Here is a 26,355-nt window from a genome sequence, read left to right as displayed (position 1 = left end):
GTATTGGGACCTGTGGCTTTTCAACTTGTTCATAAAGGATCTAGAGTTAGGAGTGAGCAGGGAGGGGGCAAAGTTTGCTGGTGGCAGTAAATTGTCCAGGGTTGTTCAAAGAAAGAGAGGTTGCAAGGAGAGCTCTCCAAACGGGGTGATTGGGCTGAAAATACAGTTCATTGTCAACAAGATTAAAGTGATGCATGTTGGGGGGCAGGGAAACACCCTCTTAATATCATGTGCAGAATCATGGGGTCTGAACTGGGTTTCTCTGTGTGCTCTAGGAGACCAGGGGAGAGGAAAGCTGGTCGCAGCAGGAGGGGGGGTCTCCCTGGATGCTTCACCAGCCGGCCCTCTCTGGGTCTCCTGGCCCCCTCCTCTCCTTCCTCTGAGCCTGAACTGCTCTCTGCCCCAGCCTCTTCCTGCTCACCAAACCCTGTTTCCTCCTCAGCTTGCAGCACCTCCCCTCCCAGATAGAGGGAGAAAGGGGAGCAGACCAGGAGGGGAGGTGTTGCAAGCTGAGGAGGAAACAGGGTTTGGTGAGCAGGAAGAGGCTGGGGCAGAGAGCCGCCACAAGGGGCGCTGTTCGGTAACGCTGATTGGCTGAAGCGGCAGCCTATTGACCCAGAGTTCAGGCGGCTGGTCTACCCATAATAAAGATAGGGCGAGGTGCAGCGTTACGGGAAAATACATGAAAATAAAGGGGTTCTGTGAGGAGCTGTCAAGCTAGCGCTTCCTTATTTACGGAAGGCTTTTTGGGGGATGCCCCTCTAGAAGGGGCATCTCCAGGCTCGGGGAGGTGAGAGGTGTGTGTGTGGTGCTTGTGCATTACGATGTAATGAAGGGGGGGTCTCCTGCTACAGTTCTCGCTCCCGATTCTCATTTATTTCCTGCAACATCCACGGGGGGGGGATGGATCCTCCTCTTCCCATCCTCCTCCCTTTTCCGAAAGCGCGCCCCCCCCTAGAGCTACGGCGCAGAGCAGCAATCCGATGTAGAAGCTCCACTTGCGGGAGAAGCAGGCAGTTTGGGAGGGGGGCTCACACCCGCCAGTCCTGGAGCAGAAGCCAGATTGGAGGAGGAGGAAGGAGGGGTGGGACGTTTGGGGGCGGGATCTGGGGTTGTGGGGGCGGGGTGAGAGGAGGATGTGCCGGGAGGGGAGGGAAAGGATTGAGGGGGGGAGAGAGGAAGGTTTTCCCTCTCCCCTCTTCCTTCTGGGATCAGGAGAGCGGGGGAGGGGCTGATCCCGGAGATCCAGCTGCAAAGTGGGTCCCGTCCCTCCTACAAGGTTTGCATTGCAAAATGCTGCCCTCCCCCACCCCACGAGCTTAGATCCCTCCGTGTTTTAGGTATTGGTGCTGCAGCCCCTTCGCCCCCCCCCCCAAGTTCCTTCAAGAGCCCCACATTGCACGGGGCAGGCTCACCTGCAGCGAAACAAAACGCAGCTGCCCTTGCCGAGTGGAGCCAGGCTGGGGGGCACCGTGGGGACCCCAGAAATGTGTCCCTAGAAGAAATGTGTCTGATCCTGCAGGGCTCACCTGATGTTCTGATGCAAGTGAACCCCTCCTTGTCCTTCAGGGAGAACAGGGTTTCCCAAACTTGGGTCTCCAGCTGCTTTTGGACTACAGCTCCCATCACCCTGAGCTAGCAAGACCAGTGGTCAGGGATGATGGCTATTGCCGTCAGGCCCTCCAGGTGGCTCTGGCAAGTGAGCCCAGCTGCATGTGACAAGAGTGGGGGAATTCCGTTCTGGTGTTACGGAAATTACAAGGGTGTGTGTGTTTACCATCTGACATTATCCCCTGGGTCCAAAGCCCCTCTCCCCTCAGTCGCACAAGAACAACACACACATCGTATGAATACAGGAAAACACGGCATCTGTATTTTATGAATGGGATTTATGAATAACTGAAACTCACCAATCAAGAGCGCTTTGTTTTGACAGCTAGCCAATGGGAATCCGTAGACGGCTGAAACTCTCTGCAAACCAGCCATTCAGCTCAGCCTTTGCACGGTTGTCTCAGCGCCCTCCTGCTGCTCAAACTATGGGCAAAGTATATTAAATGTAGCCATTTTGGTTTTGCTTGCCTAAAGTTGCTACACTGTTACAAAGATTGTGTCTGAATGTATCCTTTCAGCTTGACAGCTCAGGGAAAGATACCTAGTTTTGCAAATTCATATAATAGCCATTCTTTAACCAATTCTTCCCATTCCGACGCCATTTTAAGGTGAATTTAGGCTTCACCCTCCTCCATGACCCTGGAAGCGGATAGCCACGTAGGCAGTGAGAACAGGGCCTCCTGCCATAATCCCTTGAGCGTGAGAGCACTTACACTTCGCCCCACCCAGGGAGTGACCAAGGGGCGACAACAGACTTCCACAGAGGCGGCTGACCAAGCCAGGTGTTCTGGAAGCCCATCTCAGGAGAAGCCCTGAGCGCAAGGATGTATGTCGATAGTTTTATTGTTCTCTGGGTGGTGGGTACTTGAGAGGTGTCCGGAGATGTATCTGATAGAAGGATGAACTGCTGAACTTGTGTAACCATTTGATACCCCTCCCCACTTGTGACATGCTAGTGAAGATGCTACTATGAATAAATGTGAGTGAAGGGGGGGGGGAGTTATAAAGGTTGATGTCACCCCAGGCTCAGGGTTCTTGCTCTATGTGGGAATCTCTTGCACAACAATAAAGATCGTGGTCTACTGATCGCCAGTTTGCTCCAGATTACAGTGGTACCTCTAGTTATGAACTTAATTCGTTCCGGAGGTCTCTAACTCTTCAAGGTTAGCGGAGTTTGTAACGTGAAGCGTTTGTAACATGAGCTGTTTGTAATTCGAGGTACCACTGCACTTGGCTGGAACTTCCTTCTTTCACTGACCTCACAGACTCATGGGGGACTTGCACCCCAACGAGCTGGGCTGTTGAGTAGCCTCTCAACCCGGGATTTTCCTTATCACTGGCCATCCCCTTTGATTATAGGGGTCAATGCCCCTATTCCTCCAGCAGGAGCGATTGTGGGGATTCCATTCAGCTGTGCCGTTCCCAAAGGGCAATTCTTCTTCAGCCATGGTGGGAGCAGACGGGCTGGAAGCTGAAGAGGTTTCCCTTTGAGTAGGCTTTGCTTCGCTTTCTGCTGACCTCAGTCTCTTGGATTGTGGCCAGCTTTCCTCGTCCATTTCCCTGAATGCTGACCAGTGTTGGATGTGTGGGGAAGCAAAATTCACCCCAGAACTTTTTTGCAGGGTTCCCTTCACTGCGCAGAAGGAAGGAGGGAGGAACACGTATTAATGAAGGGACAGTTCTCTGAATGGAGAGGAGCAGAAAGCGGAGTCCCCTCAAGATCAGTATTGGGCTTTTCAACTTGTTCATAAATGATCTAGAGTTAGGAGTGAGCAGGGAGGGGGCAAAGTTTGCTCATGGCAGCAAATTGTCCAGGGTTGTTCAAACAAAGAGATATTGCAAGGAGCTCCAAAAGGACCTCTCCAAACGGGGTGAATGGGCAGAAAATACAATTCATTGTCAATGAGATTAAAGTGATGCATGTTGGGACAAAAAAACCCTATGCATGTTGGGACAAAAAAACCCTACGCCCATTAATATAATGTACAAGCTCATGGGGTCTGAACAGGGTTTCTCTGTGTGCTCTATGAGAACAGGGGAGAGGGGAGCTGATTGCAGCAGGAGGGGGAGTCTCCCTGGATGCTTCTGCAGCCGGCCTCCTCTGGGTCTCCTGACCCCCTCCTCTCCTCCCTCTGAGTCTGAACTGCTCTCTGCCCCAGCCTCTTCCTGCTCACCAAACCCTGTTTCCTCCTCAGCTTGCAACACCTCCCCTCCTGGTCTGTTCCCCTTTCTCCCTCTATCTGCTCATCGCCATCCCACCACCAGTCCCTGGGTTCTGAGCCTTGTGGACACCTTCTTCCCCAGCTGGCGCTCCCCCCCACCCCCCGCATGACAGCAAAAGCAGTCACAGCAGTAAAATCAGTGTGCTGGTGTCAGGGGTTCAGGAGCAGAGACACAGGAGGGGGAGCAAATGGAGAGCGAGGAGGAGGAATCCGAGTGGGGTGGAGGCAGTGACAGTGGCCAGAGTCATTCCACGAGCCTCTCCAGCGAATCGGAAGATTCACAGAAGGGAGCGCCGATGGCCAGGGCAAGGGGGGCTCCAGGGGGAAAACCCCAGGAGGAAGGGGCCAGCGGGGACTCCCTGAGCAGCAGTTGGAAATCAGGACCAGCTTCCCCACCAGAGCGCAGTAGGGAGGGGGAGTCCCAGGAATCGGGACCAGTGTTCTCACCACCAGCGAGAGGAGATGAGTCAGGTTTGACCACGGCCACATCGGAGAGCGGGGAAACGGTCAGGAGGAAGGTTACCGGCTGGGCGCGCGCGCCAAGTTCAAATGTACAGGCGAGCGGCACAGCAGGGAGCCCGGATAGGGAGCCAGGTCCTAAAGCCCGCCGGAAGGAAGGGCAAGACTCAGGGGGGTCAGCGTCAGAAGAGTCCAGGAAGGAGGAAACCCCAGGGGGCAGAAGGACCCAGAGGAGGAAGGAACAGCGCAGGAGGTGGAGCCGGGCTAGGATCTTGAACTGGTGCGGAAGGGATAGTGACTCAGAGGGGACTTCGCCGATCTAGAGTCAAGACGTAGGGCTGCGCGCTCTGGGGTTTGAAATGGAAACTAAACTTCAATAAAGACTTTTGTACATTACATCAACCGGGCGTTGGTCCTCTGTGAGCTGGGACCTAGAGGCAGTCCTGACAGATGGTAATATGAACTGTCGTCCTCTGGCAGGAAAACTCCCGAGTAGCATGATTGAATAAAAACTTCTGGGACTATGGAAAAGTACTGTATTCCCCAAACCCCAGAATAAGCAGGAGCTCTGGGGTTGCCCCATGAGGTTCAAGAGTGAAGATGGGCGTATCAGGAGACTTCCCTGGTACCTGCAGTCCCTCCGCTCCCCTCTTGCAATTAGGCTTGCGGGGAAATCACCCATTAACTTACAGTATTTCAAGTTTTCTTCAGAATGCTTAGGAGGCAGGGATGAAGATCTGGTGAAGAAGCAATGTTTGGAGATCATGTGGTGGTGGGGGTGACAGAGTTTGGTGCAAAAACCGTCTTGCATGCTTGAGTAGAGCAACTCCAGGGCATGAGCCAAGTAGCAGCAGGGTAGGGGCTGTGAGGAGAATCAGAACTTACAGGGTTAAACAGTTCTGTGTGACGTCTCACATTCTGAGGCGTGGTTAAGTTCACATACGGGAATCTTACTTTGTGTGTGAGTTTCCTTTCGTTTTTGGCTGTGAGACGAAAGAATGTCTGCTCTCTCGCCGGGCTGATTTATGATGTTTTTCTTCTCATTAAAGGCTGTTGGAGATTAGCAAGAAACCTGCATTCAGTCTGATTTATTATCCACACACAAGGAAACACTTTCTGCCGCTGCAAAACTCTGCTAAGCAGTCTGCTAAGAGAGCTAAGGGAGCTCGTTTTTTCTATTGGCACAGACGTCCATCGGCACAGCAGAAGCGTGCCGGGCGCCATCTTATCTCACAAGGGGCCACATGTAGAGCAAGTCCCACACTGAGGTCAAAAACACACACAGAGGCAGCGGGACTTCTTCAGGAATAGTTTACTGAGCTTTCAAAGCATACAGTTCTCACTGGGTCTCCAGTGAGGCACAAAACTTAGCTCCTGAGAGCAAATCCAGTTTCAGAAGTAAAAAAATACAGCATGCAGGATATCTAAGTGAGGCACACAAACCGGCAGAAGGGAGCAAGGGAGGAAAGAGGCTGGAAGGACACAGGGCAAAGGGTGTGTGTGTTTCGCTTCCTGTCGTCTGGGAGGGAAGTCAGGAACTCGGCATCTGCAGGGACTTCACGAAGCAAAGCTTTCTGCCGCTGCTTGCAGGCACATCCCAGAAACACACACTGTAATTCGCGGTGTATTGCCATATCAGCTGTTCTTCAAATGTGCTCTAGAAACCGGTATTGGACCAGATATCAATATCTAATCTTCACTCACCACCAGCAAACCAGATTCATCCTCCATACATCTAAATGGGTTCTTCCATGGGAAAGTCCCTGGATGTTCCTTAAACACTCTATTGTAAATAAAGCAGTTTTTGCAATCTTTTCATTTAAACTGCTTCTCCTCTTTGAGTTTGTTGATGGTTTGTAGGGTTTCACTGCTAAAGTTCTTCCTGTCCATGAGTCTGTTGATTTAGAACTTCCACTAGGACTGAAGCTCTATCTACTTTCCTTATATTTAAATTGCTTATCTTTTGTGTGAATTTGTTGACCTAAATCAAGCATTCCACGCTGACTGCAGTTCCTACCATACGTCATTAAACAATTTCTCCCCTGTGTGTCTGCTGATGTTTTCTAAGGTATCCATTCTGCCTGAAGCTCCTTCCGCACTCCATGAATTTAAATGGTTTCTCCCCAGTGTGAGTCCGTTGATGCGTATTGAGGTGACCACTCTGACTGAAGCTCTTTCCGCACTCCATACATTTATATGGTTTCACCAATGTGTGAGTCCGTTGATGTCTTCTAAGGTTTGCATTGAAATTGAAGCTCTTTCCACACTCCATACATTTATATGGTTTCTCCCCTGTGTGAGTCCGTTGATGTATATTGAGGTGACCACTCTGACTGAAGCTCTTTCCACACTCAATACATCTATATGGTTTCTCCCCTGTGTGAATCCGTTGATGTGTTCTAAGGTTTGCATTGAAACTGAAGCTCTTTCCACACTCCTTACATTTAAATGGTCTCTCCCCTGTGTGAGTCCGTTGATGTATTCTAAGGGTTGCATTTTCACTAAAGCTCCTTCCGCACTCCAGGCATTTAAATGGTTTCTCCCCTGTGTGACTCCGTTGATGTATATTGAGGTGACCACTCTGACTGAAGCTCTTTCCACACTCAATACATCTATATGGTTTCTCCCCTGTGTGAATCCGTTGATGTGTTCTAAGCTTTCCATTGAAACTGAAGCTCTTTCCACACTCCATACATTTAAATGGTTTCTCCCCTGTGTGAGTCCTTTGATGTATATTGAGGTGACCACTCTGACTGAAGCTCTTTCCACACTCAATACATTTATATGGTTTATTTCCTGTGTGAATCTGTTGATGTGTTCTAAGGTTTCCATTGGTACTGAAGCTCTTTCCACACTCCATACATTTATATGTTTTTTCACCCATGTGAGTCCGTTGATGTGTTCTAAAGGTTCCATTCTGACTGAAGTTCTTTCCGCACTCCATACCTTTAAATGGTATCTTCCCTGTTGGAGGTCGTTGATGTGAACTATCTGTGGTCATTCAATGAAGCACATTCCGCATTTTAATTTCTATTCCTAATGAAACGAAAGGTGCCACATTCCCTGGAGTTTTGACTCTCTTCTCCATCTCCTTCTTCAGAGTGGGAGGAAAGGGAATCCTGTTTTGGTTTCAAGGAAGAGAACTAAAGGAAAGAGAACACATCAAGCTCCATTAGACCTTCTCCTATTTCAATGTCTCCTACATTCCCTCACCTCCTACCCATGTTCCCAATTTTTAGGAATTGAAGCTGCTATGTCAAATGATAGTAATGAATGAGCAAATTTCAAAATCCTCAATCAATGTTCATAAAGCAGCATGATTTTTTAAAGAATTATGTGCTGTCTGATCTCGTGCCTGTCTTCTGATGCAGGACTATCCGGAAATGACACTGAAAAGCAGGATATTAAAAGCAAATAGATAAACTGTCTTAGTGGAATATGTAGAATTGATTTATTGATGGACTGAAGTTGTGTTATTTCTGAGGACCTCCGGGTTAGCACCATCGGTAATGGCAGAATTCATCTGATGGGAGGAATTTGCTCTGTGGAAATCGGGTCTGGCCGCCGCGGCAAAGGCGGAGACCCTTTAAAAATCACAGGCAGGTGAAGCATGTGAACGTGGGATTCGGCGGGCATTATGGATCAATACAAATAGCAACTGTTTACCTCTAGAGGAAATTATTGTAACTGCTACAAGAGCTAGATTAGGGACTTTCCAGCTGAAAAGATAAAAACTGTCTGACTGTGGGACTGACCTTGGATTTCTCAAGTGTTATGGCAGATGGAAGGGAAAAATAGATTCGTCAATCCCAGAAAAAGCAACAAGGTCTGGGAAGACTTGGCAACAAACTAGGAGAGCCTCAGCATCTGGCCCCTCTGCTTCCTCTGCGGCTGTACTAGCACATCCCAAACCAAGAGGAATGTCATCAGAAGAGGCCTTAGCGCTTGCATTAAGTAAGATAAATGCTTCGTTGGAACAGCTTAATAAGAAAGTGGATGCTGCAACTATTAAAATTGATCTAAATACAGAAAGTCTAAATAATTTGGGACAAAAGGTGAATACTAATACAGAATCTATTGAGAAACTGATACAGGAATCTACTTTGATACGGCAGACCGCAGAGGAAGCCAAGGAAAAAGTAGCTGCTGTGGAAGGTAAAATGACACAACTGGAAAAAGAGAGAGTGCCAGTCCTACAGAGGCAACTTGAGGACCACAAGTTGACGCTTTCTATGATTGAGCTTAAGGAAAAACAGACGAATTTGAGGATCAGAGCTTTACCTGAACTGGAGAAGGATAGTTTGATAGATTTTCTCATGCGGATTTTTGGGACTTGGACTTGGGGCAGGAGGACTTTGAAATTGTGAGGGCCTTTAGACTGGGAAGAGGAGGGAAGAAAGAGAAGAATAGAATAAGAGACTGTTTGATCACCCTCCAAACTAAAGAAGAGAGAGATAAAATTTTGGGCTGGCATTACAAGAAGCCTTTGGAAGTACTACAGTCAAGAGTGGAAATATTTAAAGACATCCCGAAACATCTTTTGGATCTTAGGTCCAATTACGGTGATTTGGTTGCCCTGCTGAGAAAGAACAAAATCATTTTCAGGTGGGAATTTCCCCAAGGTCTATCCTTCAGTGTCAGGGACCTGCCATCGGAGCCAGAGGCGGAGGGAAGGCTCCAGAGGGATTCCGGAGAGGGTCCCAGCAGGCAGAGAGGCAGCCCATCTGCTGGGGAAGGAAATCAGCGTAACACCAGTGGAGAAGGGGGGCGGATGGGGGAATCGGAGAGGAGGCTCCAGGACTCTCCACCGGAGACCAGCAGACAGAGCACGGGTGCTCCACTGCCCACACCCTCCCTGTGCAGAAGACTTCCGCGCAGGGAGAGTAGGAGGAGACTTGGCGTCAAAGAACTTCTTTGCTGGAAGAAGTTCAAGAAACGCCCACTGACGGATTCTGCCAGCGACTGAAACAGCCACGAAGTGAAGGGGCTGTCCAGACAGAAAGGGTTCAACCAGGTAACCTAGCCAGGAGTGGCGGCAACTTACGCACGAGCAACCCTTATAACCATTACATTCAGTTTCAAAGGAAGGAAAATAAAAATAAGATCACTAGAAGACAAAGTAAAGTTTTTGAATAACTACGAAGAAGATGTGCAGAAGGAACTTGGAAAAGAGCCAAGAGCATCGGACAGAAGATCACCAGACAGAGGACTATAACAAAAACCATTGGACAGAAGATCACCAAAAAGAGGAATAGTGGACATAGCAACATTATCCTTTGGACTGGACTGCCCAGTGAACGTGATACCAACACTACCAACAGAAGAAGAGCAAGCATTGGGTGCAGTTGGAGGAAAATCAGAGTAATCCATTCATGGCATTGCAAGTATTAAGCTGGAATGTGAATGGACTGAACTCCCCGGAAAAAAGGAGGAGAGTTTTTCATTTATTGAAAAAGGAACAATTGGATTTGATTTGTCTACAAGAAACATATGGGATAAGGCTACATAGGAAGATATTGAGTAATAAAAGATTGGGCCATGAATTTATCTCGTCAGATAAAGTTAAAAAATTAAAAAAATTAAAAATAGAGTGTGAGACTGGCTCCATTACTATCAAATAATGGAGGCATACAATATGGATAAAAAACTGGGCTTCCAGGTGGAAAAATCAAATTTGGAAATAGAATTGTTAGATCCCAAAATTAAGAATTTGTCAAGAATGTATAACTTGCTGTTGAAATGGAACACTCAGGATGAAACGGTGAAATCAGCTATGATTAAATGGGCACAAGATGTTGGACATAATATTATGATGGCTGACTGGGAACAGTTATGGACCACAGGTATGAAGTTCACAGCATGTAATGCCTTAAGAGAGAATATAATGAAAATGATTTACAGGTGGTACATGACACCAGTCAAGCTTGCAAAAATTTATCATTTGCCCAATAATAAATGTTGGAAATGTAAAGAGACTGAAGGTACATTCTTTCACCTTTGGTGGACATGCCCAAGGATTAAGACTTTCTGGGAGATGATCTATAATGAAATGAAAAAGGTATTTGAATATACCTTTCTGAAGAAACCAGAGGCCTTTCTCTTGGGCATGGTCAGCCAAAGAAGGATAGAACTTTCTTTATGTATGCAACAACAGCAACAAGAATACTCATCGCAAAGTATTGGAAGACACAAGATTTATCCACCCGGGAAGAATGGCAGATGAAGTTGATGGACTACATGGAATTGGCGGAAATGACTGGCAGAATCTGAGACCAAGGAGAAGAGTCGGTGGAAGAAGATTGGAAGAAATTTAAAGATTACTTACAGAAATATTGTAAAATTAATGAATGTTAGAAATATGTTGGAATGAAGTTACATGGCTTTAGCAGAAATGCTATAAAGAATTAAGTACAATAGATTGTAAATGGATTAAAGGGGAAAATAAGGTTAGAATGTATTAAGATAAATTATAGGACAGAAAATTGAGGAAGATGGAAAGGATTTGCTGAAACAATTAATTGAAGTGGAATACAAAAAAGGGAGGTGTGAGGAAGTCGCTGAAACAAGAAAATGAAAGATAATATTGAAAGTATTGGATGTGTTTTCTTAAATGTTTTTGTTATGTTTATGTAGTATTTTTCTTTTTGTAGTGTATTGTATTGTTTTGTTATGTTTAATTCTCTTTCTTTTCCTTTTGTAACTTTTAAAACTTTAATAAATATATTTTTTTAAAATGAAGTTGTGTTATTTCTGGGGACATGAATTTATTCCTGTTCTGTCTTAAAGATCATAATCATACGATGTCATGGGGTGTTAGGGGAGCGGTAGTACCTTTGGTGGGGGAAATGTCATGCACCTTACGGGGTAATTTATCCACCATTGGTCCCCACCCTCCACTCAGCTCTCACCTGTGGCTTCCAGAAGCTGTCAGGATGGAAATGGGGCCACAATCCCAGGAACGGCTTCAACCGGCCGGCAAAACCAGGTGAGGATACCTGATGGGTCTCAATTCCTTGGTGTATTAGGGAATTCTATTGCAGGTGAAGGCAGGCCCTGGTGGATGGAGAGGATGAGAACAAAAGTGAATCCCACAGTCAAGAAGGCAGATTCTGCCCATTCTGCAGAGGAAAGTGAAGGGCAGATGGAGCTCATCAACCGGGGAAGGGAACCCTTTGGGAAGGAAATCTCTGGTCGTAATACTTTGGTACACTCCTTCGCTTCCTCTTGAGTTATCTTCAGGAGAAGAAAAGGCTATGGAGGAAAACCTGCAGAAATCCAGAGTGGACTCTCTAAGGCGTTTGGAAGGTGCCCTGCACACTTCCTTCCAGCAACTCCTGCAGGAAGCTGGTGCTTAACTCACTTCTCTGCTTTCCTTGGGACCATATAAGCCAGGCTGAGAAGGGGGTCTTGTTGTCTAGGCAGCCCTGAACCCCCAAACACACTGTCCAGGCTCACAATGCTTCTATCACAGCAGTTTCAGGCGGAGAAATGAGCTCAGACCTGTGTATCAAAATCTTTCCAATGTAGAATATGTAAAACAGAACTGCTGCTTATATCATACATCAATTAAAAAGGATTCAGAATATTTGTCTTTTGAAGAAAAGACCACCAAGTATCCGATGGCCCCTTCAAAGCTAATTAAAGTCTTGTGCCTGGAGCTTTTGGGGGTGCAGGACCAGGAAAGCTTCTGCCACCATTATCCTTCCAATCGGGATTCAGGCCTCATCGTGGGACTGAAATTGCCCTGGTTGTGCTGTTTCCTGGTTCTGCTGGATCTCTCAGCGGCTTTGGAGACCTCTGACCATGGTATCCTTCTGGACCCTCTAGGGGAGCTGGGGGCCCTGCTATGCAGTGGTTCCCCTCCTTCCTCCTGGGCCATGTCCAGAAAGTGGTGTTGGGGGATGAGTGTTCAGACCCCTGGGCTCTCACTTGTGGGGTGCCTTGGGGCTCTGTCCTCTCCCCATGTATTTTAATATCTATATGAAGCCACTGGGAGAGATCATCAGGGCTTTTGGCTGGGTTTTCACCCGTATGTGGATGATACCCAGCTCTTCCTTTCTTTTAGATTGGAACCAGTGAAGACAGAGAATGCCCTGTGTTGGTGCCTGGAGGTGGTTTGAGGATGGATGGTGCCTAACAGATTGAGCTTGAATCCTGACAAGACAGAGGTACTGTCCCTGGGGAACAAGGGGTGGGCAGGTGTGGGGGACCCCCTGGTCCTGATGGGGTAACTGTGCCCCTAAATAACCAGGTGTGCAGCCTAGGGATCATTTTGGACTCACAGCTGACCATGGAGGCGCAGCTCAATTCTGTGTCCAGGGCAGCTGTCTAGCATCTTCATCTGGAATGCAGGCTGAGACCCTCCTTCCCCGCACACTGTCTCACCAGAGTGGTGCATGCTCTGGTTATTTCCAGCTTGGTCTACTGCTATGTGGTCTAGATGGGACTCCCTTTGAAGGTGACCCAAAACTGCAACTGCATGGGAGCAGCGCCGAGACCACATATCACTTCCTCTAAAGGATCTTACCTGGCTCCAAGCAGATTTTCAAGCACATTTCACACTGTTGGTGCTGACCTTTAAAGTGTCATGGTTGCATTTTCCAGGCAAAAAAAGTATTGATCTAATGCAGGCTTCCTGAAACTCGGCAGTTTCCTTTCTGCTGAGAGCTGGTGGTGGGATAAGTTGCGATGAGGTTATGAAGAACCTTTCTTGTTTTTGGGAACCAGATGAAGCTGGTTTAAACTGGAGTGAGCCAGGCTTGTTATCCAGTCCCAAGGTTACTCTGACATTTAATATAAATTACAAGGCCGAAAGGCGCCTGGTCCCACTTCCTAGTCTGCTATTTCTCTACTCAGCTTGTGTGATTCTTAGTTGAGTGCAGTTTTGGTATGCTAAGTTAGGGTTTTACATAAGTTAAGTTTTTGCTATTTTTTGGATCCTGTTATGCTTCTTTGCCTTCAGTAATAAATTTATTTGCTGAATGAGATTGTTATGGAGCAGCAAGATCTGCAACAGCCTCGGCCCTGTAGACCTGAAGGAGCATCTCCCCCCAAATCTCTCAGTCTGGACAGGGAGGTGGTCCTTCGAAGGTCTTCTGCTGATTCCCCCCCCCCCCCCACGAGAAGCGAAGTTACAGGGAAGCAGGCAGAGGGCGAGGAAATGGGCAACATTCTGACATTTAGAAGACAGCTGAAGGCAACCCTCTATCGGGAGGTCTTTAATGTCTGATGTTTTACTGTCTTTTATTTGTACTGGAACCAGGCAGTGGAAGAGAAACATAAAGATGGAGGCCTGAGAGAGAGGAAAAGGTTTCTGGCTGCTTCCTGGGTGGGACTGTGGAAACGCAGAGCTGCTTCTGAGAAGCCCTCTCCCCTCCCCTCTTCCTGGACAGGGCAGGGGCTTATGGGGGCTCATGGGGTGGGAAGAGGATGGAGCTTGCAGGAAGGAAGGGGTGGGGGGACACGACCCCTCACTTTCCAGGCATCCCTCTGGTTGCGTGGGTGGCCGATTCCTGGGTGGGAGGGAGAAGCCAGGCGGCCCCTCCAGAAAATCCCCGCAGGCGCCACCATGGAGAAGTCTCCCCAAAGACTGGTTTCCGATCTCCCCCCCCCCCCCAATGCTGCCCTTCCCTGCCCCAGGGATGCTCCCCTCCCCACTTCCTCGACTCCCTCCGTCTGTCCCAGAGTCTCCCCTGAACCCAGAGGCCCCCCTTGGCGCGCCTCAGCCCTCATCCCCCATCTTTCCATCCTGAGGGGCCACTGCAAGATGCACAATTTAGGGACAGGGGGGGTCTCTATCCAGGCGTCCCTCATGCCCGTTAACCCTTTCATGGTCCGCCTTTATCCGTGCGGAGCCCACAGGGCCCCAGGGATGCCTACGCGGGGGAAACGGGGCAAGGGGTTCCTCGTGGGGGCACCCTGCGTAGGTTCCCCATGTCCGCCGCTGCCAAGGCGCCTAAGGGGCCAAGGAAAGCCCCCTTCGCAGCACACGTTCAGGGATGCAGGCCCTTCCCATGGGGTCCACGAAAGGCGCTCTGGGGAGCTGGCGAGGGTCTCTGGGTCCTTTCCCCCCCTCTCCGCCCCCCGCGATCCCTTTACCTCTTTGTCCTCGCTCTCGATTCTCATTTCTTTCCTGCAACATCCACGGGGGGCGGGGACCCTCCTCTTCGCATCCTCATCCCCTTTCCGAAAGCGCGCTCCCCTAGAGCTACGCTCAGAGCAGCAATCCGGCGTAGAAGCTCCACTTGCGGGCGAAGCAGGGAGTTTGGGAGGGGGGCTCTATCCGCTCATTCCGGAAACAAAAGTCGGAGGAGGAGGAGAGGAGGAGGAAGAGGTGCAGCGCATTGTAGAGGGATTTGGGGCTGTGGGCGCGGGGTGAGAGGAGGTGGAGGATGTACCGGGAAGGGAGGAATTGGGGGGGAGGAAGGTTTCCCCCCTCCCTTCTTCGCTCAGGGGATGAGGAAAGAGGGAAAGGGGTGATCCCGGCAATCCATTTGCAAAATGCGGTGTCCCCCCCCCCACAATGTTTACATTGCAAAATCCTTCCCTCCCGCCCCCCACGCCATGATCTTAGATCCATTCCATGTTTTAGGTATTGGTGCACATTGAGCAGCGGGTTGGACTCTGTGACTCCTGTGTTACGGAGAAAATGGGGCCCCGACACCCAGGTAGAAGTCCTCCCTTGTGTCTCCGTCAGAGGTGACACAATGAGGCCAGGAAGAAAGCAAGGCCAGCTGTTGATCTGTTTGCGCGCAGAGCTCCCCCCCACCCCATGCCAGGAGTGAAGCAGCCCAGAACTAAAGCGCGTTGCAATTTCTACACCCTCAGATAGTAGCCCCCCCGTCACAGAGAGAGCACCCCAAAAACATCCCCGGCTGCGTCACAAAATGAGTTGAAATCAGATCAGACTCCGAGTTCGTGTTTTGGCAACGTGACAAGTCTGTCTGTCCGTCGGGATGCCTGAGGATTCCTGCTCCCTGCCTTTTCCCGGCCAGCCTGAGAGATCACTGGAAAGGGCGGATTTCTTGACTCCAGAATCCATCATGGCAGACCCGTTTCATTCAGGCCTAGAGATCTGCTCTTTGGACCAGCCTGCTTGGATCATGTGGATCATCACTGGATCATCCATGATGTTATACCCGTCTCACGGAGGGGGGGGGGGCCTCAGGAAGAATCTCCTGCCACGTGACTGGGGGAGTCTGGAGGCTGACTGGGGTCAGACAGGGCTGCTGTTTTGCTCTCCTTACTCTTTCAGCTCAGGTTTTCCTGGCAGAAGTTACATTTCATCAAGAAATGGGTGGGTTCATTGAGGAAACGGGGCTAAGCGAAAGCATCCGTTGGAAAGAGGCAAATGTGTCTACTTTGTTACCACCCAGTGAGTTGTGTTGCAAAGGCCATTTGAAGAAAGGCTCCTATTGTATCACCTGCGACTACATGCCGGAGTTTGGGTCCTTTTGCGGAAATGTGTCTGTGTAAATACACTTATCCCCGTGCATTTATAATGGCAATACATTAAATCCCATGAGATCCACAAGCACCAAAAGCATAAGCCCACATAGGAGCCCAAAAGCACAGAACGAAGCAGCCCTTAATCCCTGCCTAGCTAGCTGTCAAAAGCTGGGTGTCTAACAACAACAGCAACATGTTTTTTGTACCCCACCCATCAGACTGGATTGCTCCAGCCACTCTGGGCAGCTTCCCAAAGAATAGAAGAAAACATAACCCAACATGAAATATTAAAAGTTTCTCGATACAGAGCTGCTTTCAGGCGTAGGACTTTCAAGGTCAGCACCAACACTTTGAATGGTGCTCGGAAGCGGACTGGGAGCCAGTGAAGTTTTCTTAGGACCCGTGTTCAGGGGCCAGCTGTTAGGGGGCCTTTCAGCTGCTGTCCAAAAGTGAATGTATCCCTTTCCGGAAGTAATCCATAAACCTCTCCTCCTCCGCCTTCTCGGGATGCCATTGGTGCGCGATGCTCCGGTTCTCGGAAGAGGGAGAGGCGTGAGTTGGGTGCGCTCGGCTTGCCAAGGGTTAAACGGAAACGAGCTAGATTCCTAGAGAGGAAAGTAAGACGGGGGGGGGGCAGGTCCTCCAGAGCGAAAGCCCAACCCCTCCCTTTCATGCAAGAAGTCGGGCGTGTGGGGGTCCCGTTGGTTCGGCTCTGCAGAGGCTGCCTGGGGGCGCCTGCTGGCATCCGGGGAGTCTCCTCTCTCCCAGCATAGGGCCCATGGGGAGGGGGGGGGCAAGTCAGGGCGCGGAGGGTCGCAGGAGGGCAGCAGCTCTGCATGGATGCGCTGCTGGCCCCTTGGATCCAGGAGCGGGGAAATGCATGCAGAGAAACCCCATTCAGATGTATGGATCAGTCCCCTTGTATAACAGAGGTTGTCCGCGGATGGAAACACTCGGACATTCGTTACCTAAAACCTCACCGGTGCAAGGAAGGAAGGAGGGAAGGAAGGAGGGAGGGAGGAAAGAAGGAGAGCAGAGAAGAGAAAGCGCTTCCTCTTGCAGGGCAGAGTAAAACCTGTGGAACTCCCTCCCACAAGAGGCAGAGGCCACCAATCAAGGTGGTGTTAAAAGAGGAGGGGGCCAATCCGTGGAGGAGGAGGAGGACAGGGCGATGGGGGAATCCTCTGCTTTGTCTCCCGCATAGGAAGCAGCCCTATGGTCTGATCCTGCAGGCCTCCTTTTTTCCTCCAGTGCTTAATGTTGGGATTCAGCCAAGGAGTCCGTGTGCTGGGCGATCTCCAGTCCTTGGATCAGCGACCCGAGCTTCAGCAGTCTTCAAAAGCTGGGCACGCACACTCAACAGAGTAAACACACAGCAGAAGTGGCTGGAGAGGCATATGTGAGCAGATTTACAAGCAGTTTATTCAACATACATCAGGAGAAAGGAATCATGTCTGCTCTCCTTCATGTCCAAAGCAAGACAGCAAAAGCAAAAGCTATACAGTGGTACCTCAGGTTAAGTACTTAATTCGTTCTGGAGGTCCACACTTAACCTGAAACTGTTCTTAACCTGAAGCACCACTTTAGCTATTGAGGCCTCCTGCTGCTGCCATGCCGCCGGAGCACGATTTCTGTTCTCATCCTGAAGCAAAGTACTTAACCCGAGGTAATATTTCTGGGTTAGCGCTGTCTGTAACCTGAAGCCTCTGTAACCTGAGGTACCACTGTACACAAACAGAAGATCCCAGCAAGCTGTGCTGGAGTGTAAACAGGCATGTGACACACAACAGTCATGCCTGTCCCTTAAGGTGGAACGGAAATATTCTAACACTTAGTTCCTCCATATGCAAGCGTGGCCTCTGAGATTGCTGGGGTTGGACTAGATGATTCTTGGGGTGTCATCCACCTCTATAGTTCCATGAAAGCACCACTGGAGGTCTCACAAGGCACCCAGAGCAGGAGAGGTCCTGCTGGAATGGAAACAACCAGTGCAACTGTTTTAAAACAGGAATCCAATGTGTTTGTTGTGGGGGGACTCAGTGGGGAGGGGTAGACCCATGGATGCTGCCTTGATCTCCTTGGACAAAGAGGTGGGAGAGAAATGCCATTCATAAAGAGAGGCAGCCCAGCCAATCATCTGGCTGCTGCGTTTTGGGCCAGTTCCCGAGTCGCCTTCAAGGCAGTTCCACACAGAGAGCGTTGCCACCATCCCATCTGGTGCAGAGCAGGGAGGACCAGGGCCATGTCCTCTCTGTCCCGAAAGGTCTGTGGGGTGGGGAACTAGCCTGAGTTGGACATGGGCCTCAAGCGACCATGATGGACCCAGGAGTGCCCTCAAGTATTCATGACTGGGGAGGGGGAGCGTTACGCAATGTAACATCATCATTATCATCATCATCATTACTGTCAGTTCCCTGTCTGTAATCCGAATCTCCTAGAGCAGATTACAAAATTTAAAAAACCAATAAAAACAGTTGAAAACACATTACAGTGGTACCTCAGGTTAAGAACTTAATTCCTTCCGGAAGTCCATTCTTAACCTTAAACTGTTCTTAACCTGAAGCACCACTTTAGCTAATGGGGCCTCCTGCTGCCGCCGCGCGATTTCTGTTCTCACCCTGAAGCAAAGTTCTTAACCCAAAGTACTATTTCTGGGTTAGCAGAGTCTGTAACCTGAAGTGTCTGTAACCTGAAGCGTCTGTAACCCAAGGTACCACTGTACTCTCATAGAAAGGCGAGTCCTACTTTATTTGCTTTTGAGTGCACACAGATGCACCCGTCTTGCATGCTTGAGTAAAGCAACTCCAGGGGAGGAGGAGAGTAGGGGCCACGTGTAGAGCAAGTCCCACACTGAGGTCAAAAACCACACACAGAGGCAGCAGGAGTTCTTCAGGTATAGTTTACTGAGCATTCAAAGCATACAGTTCTCAGTGGGTCCCCAGTGAGGCACAAAACTTTGCTTCTGAGAGCAAATCCAGTTTCAGCCGTAAAAAAATACAGCACACAGGATATCTAAGTCAGGCACACAAACCGGCAGAAGGGAGCAAGGGAGGAAAGAGGGTGGAACGACCCAGAGCAATGGAGGTGTGTCTTTCGCTTCCTGTCTTCTGGGAGGGAAGTCAGGAACTCGGCATCTGCAGGGGCTTCACGAATAAAAGCTTTCTGCCGGCTGCTTCCAGGCAAATGGGCATCACAGAAACACACACTGTGATTCTTGGTGTGTTGCCATATCAATTGTTTTTGAAAGGTTATCACAATGTGGTCTAGAAACCAGTATGGGACATTATATTGCCCAGCAATCCAGATAAACCCTCTCCCCTTCTCTATTGAAAGGTACTTTACATCTTAGATTAGAATCACATTGTTTGACATTGCCTTCTATATTTCATTACTATGCAGTTTTACACATAAGTACCAGAACTTCACATACACAACATGTATTAAAGACTGATTTCCTCCTGAGTTCATTTCCGTGAAGAAAAGAGTGGACTCTGAGAGGAAGACATCCAACACTCCATACATCTAAATGGGTTCACCATGTGAGAGTCCCTGGATGTTCCTTAAACACTCCTTTGTAAATAAAGCACTTTTTGCAATCTTTTCATTTAAACAGCGTCTCCTCTCTGAGTTTGTTGATGGTTTGTAGGGTTTCAATACTTTGGCCACCTCATGAGAAGAGAAGACTCCCTGGAAAAGACCCTGATGTTGGGAAAGATAGAGGGCACAAGGAGAAGGGGACGACAGAGGACGAGATGGTTGAACAGTGTTCTCGAAGCTACAAACATGAGCCTGACCAAACTGCGGGAGTCAGTGGAAGACAGGAGTGCCTGGCGTGCTCTGGTCCAGGGGTCAAAAAGAGGCAGACACAACTAAACAACAACAAGGGTTACAACTCCTAAAGTTCTTCCTGTCCGTGAGTCTGTTGATTTAAAACTTCCACTAGGTCTGAACCTCTATCTACGTTCCTGATATTTCTAAGGTTTGTGTTTTGTGTGAGTTTGTTGACATAAATCAAGGGTTCCACTCTGACTGAAGCTCCTTCCACACTCCATACATTTAAACAGTTTCTCCACTGTGTGTCTGCTGATGTTTTCTAAGGTTTCCATTCTGACTGAATCTCTTTCCACACTCCAAACATTTAAATGGTTTCTCTCCTGTGTGAGTCCGTTGATGTGTTCTAAGTGTTCCATTATCACTAAAGCTCTTTCCGCACTCCATGCATTTAAATGTTTTCTCCCCTGTGTGAGTCCGTTGATGTCTTCTAAGGGTTGCATTGAAATTGAAGCTCCTTCCGCACTTCAAGCATTTAAATGGTTTCTGCCCTGTGTGAGTCTGTTTATGTACATTGAGGTGTCCACTCTGACTGAAGCTCTTTCCACACTCCGTACATTTATATGGTTTCTCCCCTGTGTGAGTCTGTTGATGTCTTCTAAGGTTTCCATTGAAACTGAAGCTCCTTCCACACTCCATACATTCAAATGGTTTTTCTCCTGTGTGAGTCCAATGGTGTTTATTGAGCTGTCCACCCCGCTTGAAGCTTTTTCCACACTCCAGGCATTTAAACGGTTTCTCTCCTGTGTGAGTCTGTTGATGTGTTCTAAGTTTACCATTGTCACTAAAGCTCTTTCCGCACTCCAAACATTTAAATGGTTTCTCACCTGTGTGAGTCCGTTTATGTCTTCTAAGGTTTCCATTATCACTAAAGCTCTTACCACACTCCATACATATAAATGGTTTCTCCCCTGTGTGAGTCCGTTGATGTATATTGAGGTGTCCACTGTGACTGAAGCTCTTTCCACACTCCATGCATTTAAATGGTTTCTCCCCTGTGTGAGTCCGTTGATGTATATTGAGGTGTCCACTGTGACTGAAGCTCTTTCCACACTCCATACATTTATATGGTTTCTCCCCTGTGTGAGTCCGTTGATGTCTTCTAAGTGTTCCATTATCACTAAAGCTCTTTCCGCACTCCATGCATTTAAATGGTTTCTCCCCTGTGTGAATCCATTGATGTCTTTTAAGGGTTGCATTGAAACTGAAGCTCCTTCCGCAAATCATGCATTTAAATGGTTTCTGCCCTGTGTGAGTCTGTTGATGTACTTTGATTTTTTTTTAATAAATTTTTATTGAATTTTAAAGAAAAACAAACAAAACATCTCAAATTTCATACCCTTATTTTCATTACCTTCTTTCATTGACTTCCCCACACACCCCTTCCCACCTTCCAATTTCGTTAATTATCTCAGCAAGTTATTTCTTCTCATCTCTTAAATACAGTTCCTATCTTTTCTTACAATTTGTCATTTTTACTTGATCCGGTTTTACTTATCCAATTTTACACATTTAATCCTTTTTCTAAGGTCGGCCCAAATTCTCTCCCACGAATTCCTCCCTTTTTGTATTTAACCAAAAATCATAATATTTCAATTCAAAATCTCAGATCTTATTACTCTATTCTCCCCTCCCCCCCCCTGGCCCGGTTCCTGTCCCTTCCCAGACCAATGTCCTCAAAAGAAAAAAACAGTTTAGCCCGGATTCCTCACATCGGAGGCCCTTAAGCCCCAGTTAGTCTCTCTCCACCAGTTTTGTTGGTAGTCCTTTTTGTTGGCCTTCTTCTCGAGGAAGTTCTGTCACAAGCCCCTCATATTTTCCTCCTTCCAAATCAGTCAAAAACAATTTCTGCCCAGGATCCACCGATCTCCCATGCTCCAGTCTAAAGAAGAAGTCCCCATCATACTTATTTACTCTTTTATAGTCCATTATTCCAATTATTGCAGGGGTTTCTTCTTTTATCTTTCTCTCCTTTTGCAGATTTGTAGTCCACTGGTCATCTTCTTTATTTCCTTTGTTCCCAAAGGTTACAGGCTCTGGATTGATGCTCTCCACCTGGGTTTCCTCTTCTCCTTCTTCTTCTTTTTCCCCCAGTTCCAAAATTATCTCTTCTTCTGCAGCTGCAAAGTTTTTTTCCATTCGCTTACTGCCATCAACAGAGTTGTTTAGTTTAAGATTGAAGGTCACCAGCTGTTCACTCATAGCCATACTCTGCTCTTGTAGAATTCCCACAAAAGAAAACATTTTCTGTATCTCTGCCAGTAATTTTCCTTCAGCAGCCATTGCAATGTCTTTAGTTTCCTCCAGGGGGATTTCCATCATGATTCTTTTCCAACAGTCTGTTACTTTATTAATCAAGATTACTTTGTTTCCAGTCAATTCAGTTTAGTTGTGACACTTTTAATCCAAAAAGATATTTGTTACACAGTTCCAGGCCTTGGCCAGCCGTTTGACAGCTCTTTTGACAGCTGTCAAACTCTTTATTCCTTTCCTCGGGCTCACACGCAGGGCACTCCCGGGATCCCAAAAAGGTGGGGGGTTAGCCAGGCAAGGAAAACTTCTGAAATTTCTCTCTCCTTCTCTCCAGCACAGTAACTTCTTAGTCCAATTCGTAAAAGTTATATGTTTAAACACCAAAGTCTTTCCGCCTTAATACTCCTCTCCTTGCTTTAAAACTTTTGGTGGGGGGGGGGAGTGTGGACTTCCTTTTTAACACGTCCCCCGATCGTACTCGAATTCAAGGATGAAAACTTTAGTGCCGAAATTTCATTTTACTCACGGGTTGCTTATTTCAGTCCAAATTTCAGGAAGAAAGACAGCGCTCTCCGGCAATGGCTCGCGGCTTCGCTCCGCCGAGGTAGCGATGAACTCTCAGCACCGCGCCACTCTCCAGTCCACTCCGTAGCCTTTAAAAAGGCTCTTCGCGGGTCGGGGAGGGCGCTTAAGGTGCCCACCGAGTTACCAGGTCCGCAGGCTTCCGCGCCTGCGGTTTTTAAGGGTCCCCGTGTCGCCGGCACGGCAAGACCCGTCCTCGACGGAGCCGATTCCCTCCGGAGCTCGGAGGGAATCCGCCATTACTCGTTCGCGCTATCCCGGAAGTCCTGTTGATGTACTTTGAGGTGTCCACTCTGACTGAAGCTCTTTCCACACTGCATGCATTTAAATGGTTTCTCCCCTGTGTGAGTCTGTTGATGTGTTCTAAGGTTTCCATTGAAACTGAAGCTCCTTCCACACTCCATACATTCAAATGGTTTTTCTCCTGTGTGAGTCCAATGGTGTTTATTGAGCTGTCCACTCCGATTGAAGCTCTTTCCGCACTCCATGCATTTAAATGGTTTCTCCCCGTGTGAGTCCGTTGATGTGTTCTAAGGCTTCCATTATCACTAAAGCTCTTTCCGCACTCCATGCATCTAAATGGTTTCTCCCCTGTGTGAGTCCGTTGATGTCTTCTAAGGGTTGCATTGAAACTGAAGCTCTTTCCACACTCCAAACATTCATATGGTTTCTCCCCTGTGTGAATCCACTGGTGTAATTTAAGGTCTCCATTCTGACTGAAGCTATTTCCGCACTCCAGACATTTAAAAGGTTTTCCCCCCGTGAGAATCTGTTGATGTAAACTTAAGTGTCCATTTTGACTGAAGTTCTTCCCACACTCCCTGCATTGGAATCCTTTCTTGCCCTTGTGAGTCCGCTGATATGTTCTAAGTTTTCCACTACCGGTGAAACTTTTCCCAAACTCCATACCGCTAAATGGTTTCTCCCCTGTTGGAGGTCGTTGATGTGAACTATGTGTGTTCATTCAATGAAGCATATTCCGCATTTCACACATTTTAATTTCTATTCCTAATGGGGGGGGGGAGAGATGACCCATCCCCTAGAGTTCTGTCTGTCTTCTCCATCTCCTTCTTCAGAGTGGGAAGAAAGGAAATCCTGTTTGGGTTTCAAGGTAGAGAATTAAGGGAAAGAGAACACATCAAGCTCCATTAGCTCCTCCTATTTCAACGTCTCCTACATTTCCTCACCTCCTACCCATGTTCCCAGTTTTTAGGAAGTGAAGTTGCAATGTCAAATGATAGTAATTAATGAGCAACTTTCAAAATCCTCAATCAATGTTCATAAAGCAGCTTGATTTTTTAAAAGAATGGTGTGCTGTCTGATCTCGTGCTTGTTTTCAGATGCAGGACTATCCTAAAATGACACTGAAAAGCAGGATATTCAAGGCAAATAGATAAACTGTACTTAGTGGAATATGTAGTACCTTGAAAATGTAGTATTGATTCACTAATGGACTGAGGTTGTGTTATTTCTGGGGACATGAATTTGTTCCTGTTCTGTCTTAAATATCATAATCATACGATGTCATGGGGTGTTAGGGGAGTGGTAGTTCCTTTGGTGGGGGAAATGTCATGCACCTTATGGGGTAATTTATCCACCATTGGTCCCCACCCTACACTCAGCTCTCATCTGTGGCTTCCAGAAGCTATCAACCGGCTGGCAAAACCAGGTGAGGATAGCTGCTGGGTCTCAAATCCTTGGTGTATTAGGGAATTCTGCTGCAGGTGAAGAAAGGACCTGGTGGATGGCGAGGATGAGAAGAACAGTGAATCCCACAGTCAAGAAGGTAGATTCTGCCCATGCTACAGAGGAAAGTGAAGGGCAGATGGGGCTGATCAACCAGGGAAGAAAGCCCATTGAGAAGGAAAACTCTGGTTGTAATACTTTGCTGCCTCGTGAGTTATATTCAGGAGAAGAAAAGGCTATGGAGGGAAACCCACACAAATCCAGAGTGGACTCTCTAAGACGGTTGGATGGTGTCCTGCACACCTTCTTCATTCAACTCCTGCAGCCAAGCTGGTGCCTAACGTACTGCTCTGCTTTCCTTGGGACCATATAAGCCAGGGTGAGAAGGGGGTCTTTTTGTCTAGGCAGCCCAGGACCCCCAAACACACTGCCCAGGCAGTGCTGCTAACACAGCAGTTTCAGGCAGAGAGATGAGCTCAGATCTGTGTATTAAAGTCTCTCCGATGTGGAACAAGGAAAACAGAAGCGCTATTTACATCATACATCAATTAAAAAGTATTCAGAATATTTGTCTTTTGAAGAAAAGACCACCAAGTATTGGATGGCCCCTTCAAAGCTAATGAAAGTCTTGTGCCTGGAGCTTTTGGGGGTGCAGGAAAGGGAAAGCTTCTGCCACCCTGATCCTTCCAATCGGGATTCAGGCCTCATCATGCAACAGAAACTGCCCTGGTTGTGCTCGTTGATGATCTCCGATGTGCTAGAGTCTGAGGGGAAAGCTGCTTAATATCATGCTTTTCAATGTCTATATGAAGCTATTTAATATCTGTATGAAGCTGCTGGGAGAGATCATCAGGGGGTTTGGGCTGGGTTTCACCATTATGCGGGTGATACCCAGCTCTTCTTGTCATTTAAATCGGAACCAGTGAAGGTGGTGAATGCCCTGTGTTGGTGCCTGGAGGTGGTTTGAAGATGGATGGTGGCTAACAGATTGAGCTTGAATCCTGACAAGACAGAAGTACTGTCCCTGGGGAACAGGCGGTGGGCAGGTGTGGGGGACCCCCTGGTCCTGATGGGGTAACTGTGCCCCTAAATAACCAGGTGTGCAGCCTAGGGGTCATTTTGGACTCACAGCTGACCATGGAGGCACAGGTCAATTCTGTGTCCAGGGCTATTTTTTGGATCCTGTTATGCTTCTTCAGTAATAAATTTAGAAGACAGCTGAAGGCAGCCCTGTTTCAGGAGGTTTTTAATGTCTGATGTTTTACTGTCTTTTCTTTGTACTGGAACCAGGCAGTGGAAGAGAAACTTAAAGATGGAAGCCTGAGAGAGAGAGAGGAAAAGGTTTCTGGCTGCTTCCTGGGTGGGATTGCGGAAACGAAGATATCCTTCTGAGAAGCCCTCTCCCCTCCTCTCTTCCTGGACAGGGCAGGGGCTTATGGGGGCTCATGGGGTGGGAAGAGGATGGAGGTTGCAGGAAGGAAGGGGTGGGGGGACACGACCCCCCACTTTCCAGGGATCCCTCTGGTTGCAGGGGTGGCCGATTCCTGTCCCAGAGTCTCCCCTGCACGCAGAGCCCCCCTTGGCGCGGCTCACTCCTCACCCCCATCTTTCCATTCTGAGGGGCCACCCCAAGACGCGCAGATTAGGGACGGGGGTCTCTATCCAGACGTCCCTCACGCCCGTTAACCCTTTCATGGTCCGCCTTTATCCGTGCGGAGCCTACAGGGCCCCAGGGATGCCTGTGCGGGGGAAACGGGGCAAGGGGGTCCTCGTGGGGACACCCTGCGTAGGTTCCCCATGTCCGCCGCTGCCAAGGCGCCTAAGGGGCCAAGGAAAACCCCCTTCGCAGCACACGTGCAGGGATCCAGGCCCTCCCCTTCTGGGGAGCTGGCGGGGGTCTCTGGGTCCTTTTCTCCCCCCTCCTTCCCCCGCGATCCCTCTACCTCTTTGTCCTCGCTCCCGATTCTCCTTTCCTGCAACATCCACGGGCGGGGGGGGGGTTCCCTCCCATGACGCCCCGCCTTTCCTTTCCAAAGCGCCCCCCCCCCCGAGCTACGGCGCAGAGCAGCAATTCGGAGTAGAAGCTCCACTTGCGGGAAAAGCAGGCAGTTTGGGAGGGGGGCTCTCTCCCCTCATTCCGGAAACAGAAGCCGGATTGGAGGAGGAGGAGAAGAAATGGGTGCAACGGAGGGGTGGAGGGATTTGGGGTTGTTGGGGCGGGGTGAGAGGAGGATGTACTGGGAAGGGAGGATTTGGGGGGGGG

The 26,355-nt window shown here is 48.6% G+C and overlaps 3 protein-coding genes and 2 long non-coding RNA genes across 6 annotated transcripts in view; 2 read left to right on the top strand and 3 right to left on the bottom strand.

Moving 5' to 3' along the window:
- Positions 1-26,355, top strand: part of LOC310826297 — a 153,036-nt gene that overhangs the window by 8,245 nt on the left and 118,436 nt on the right. The window lies entirely within an intron of this gene.
- Positions 1-26,355, bottom strand: part of LOC310826028 (uncharacterized protein) — an 84,184-nt gene that overhangs the window by 8,150 nt on the left and 49,679 nt on the right. Inside the window, exon 1 of one of the 2 annotated variants that reach the window (XM_083700482.1) lies at positions 14,391-14,499. The exons of the other annotated variant lie outside the window; for it this stretch is intronic. The gene's annotated coding sequence lies outside the window, so the exon portion shown is untranslated. Of the gene's footprint in view, positions 1-14,390; positions 14,500-26,355 lie in introns of those variants that run through there. 2 annotated transcript variants of the gene reach the window in all.
- Positions 3,342-26,355, top strand: part of LOC310826366 — a 33,401-nt gene continuing 10,387 nt past the window's right edge. The window contains exon 1 of the long non-coding RNA XR_014555794.1: positions 3,342-3,379. This is a non-coding gene — a long non-coding RNA (uncharacterized lncRNA). The remainder of the gene's footprint in view (positions 3,380-26,355) is intronic.
- LOC310826155 (uncharacterized protein) lies at positions 6,024-20,833 on the bottom strand. Its single transcript, XM_083700838.1, has 2 exons — positions 19,692-20,833; positions 6,024-6,224 (listed from the first exon to the last, which is right to left on the bottom strand). Exon 1 carries the CDS (start codon positions 20,796-20,798, stop codon positions 19,797-19,799), a length of 1,002 nt encoding a protein of 333 aa, XP_083556964.1. The 5' UTR covers positions 20,799-20,833; the 3' UTR covers positions 6,024-6,224; positions 19,692-19,796.
- LOC310825814 (uncharacterized protein) lies at positions 6,319-26,256 on the bottom strand (the record flags this gene model as incomplete). Its single annotated transcript, XM_083699635.1, has 2 exons — positions 26,036-26,256; positions 6,319-7,435 (listed from the first exon to the last, which is right to left on the bottom strand). The coding sequence occupies exon 2, from the start codon at positions 7,291-7,293 to the stop codon at positions 6,319-6,321; it is 975 nt and encodes a 324-aa protein (XP_083555761.1). The 5' UTR covers positions 7,294-7,435; positions 26,036-26,256.

The sequence above is a fragment of the Podarcis gaigeae genome, assembly GCF_964106915.1.
Source record: "Podarcis gaigeae genome assembly, chromosome: 10".
Lineage (NCBI taxonomy): Eukaryota > Metazoa > Chordata > Lepidosauria > Squamata > Lacertidae > Podarcis > Podarcis gaigeae.
The sequence above is the reverse complement of the archived record's forward strand: the minus strand, read 5'-3'. Positions and strand labels throughout refer to the sequence as shown.

Coding starts and splice junctions, on each gene's coding strand:
- LOC310826155 (XM_083700838.1), bottom strand. CDS start 20,798: ATGATTTGCGGAAGGAGCTTCAGTTTCAATGCAACCCTTAAAAGACAT.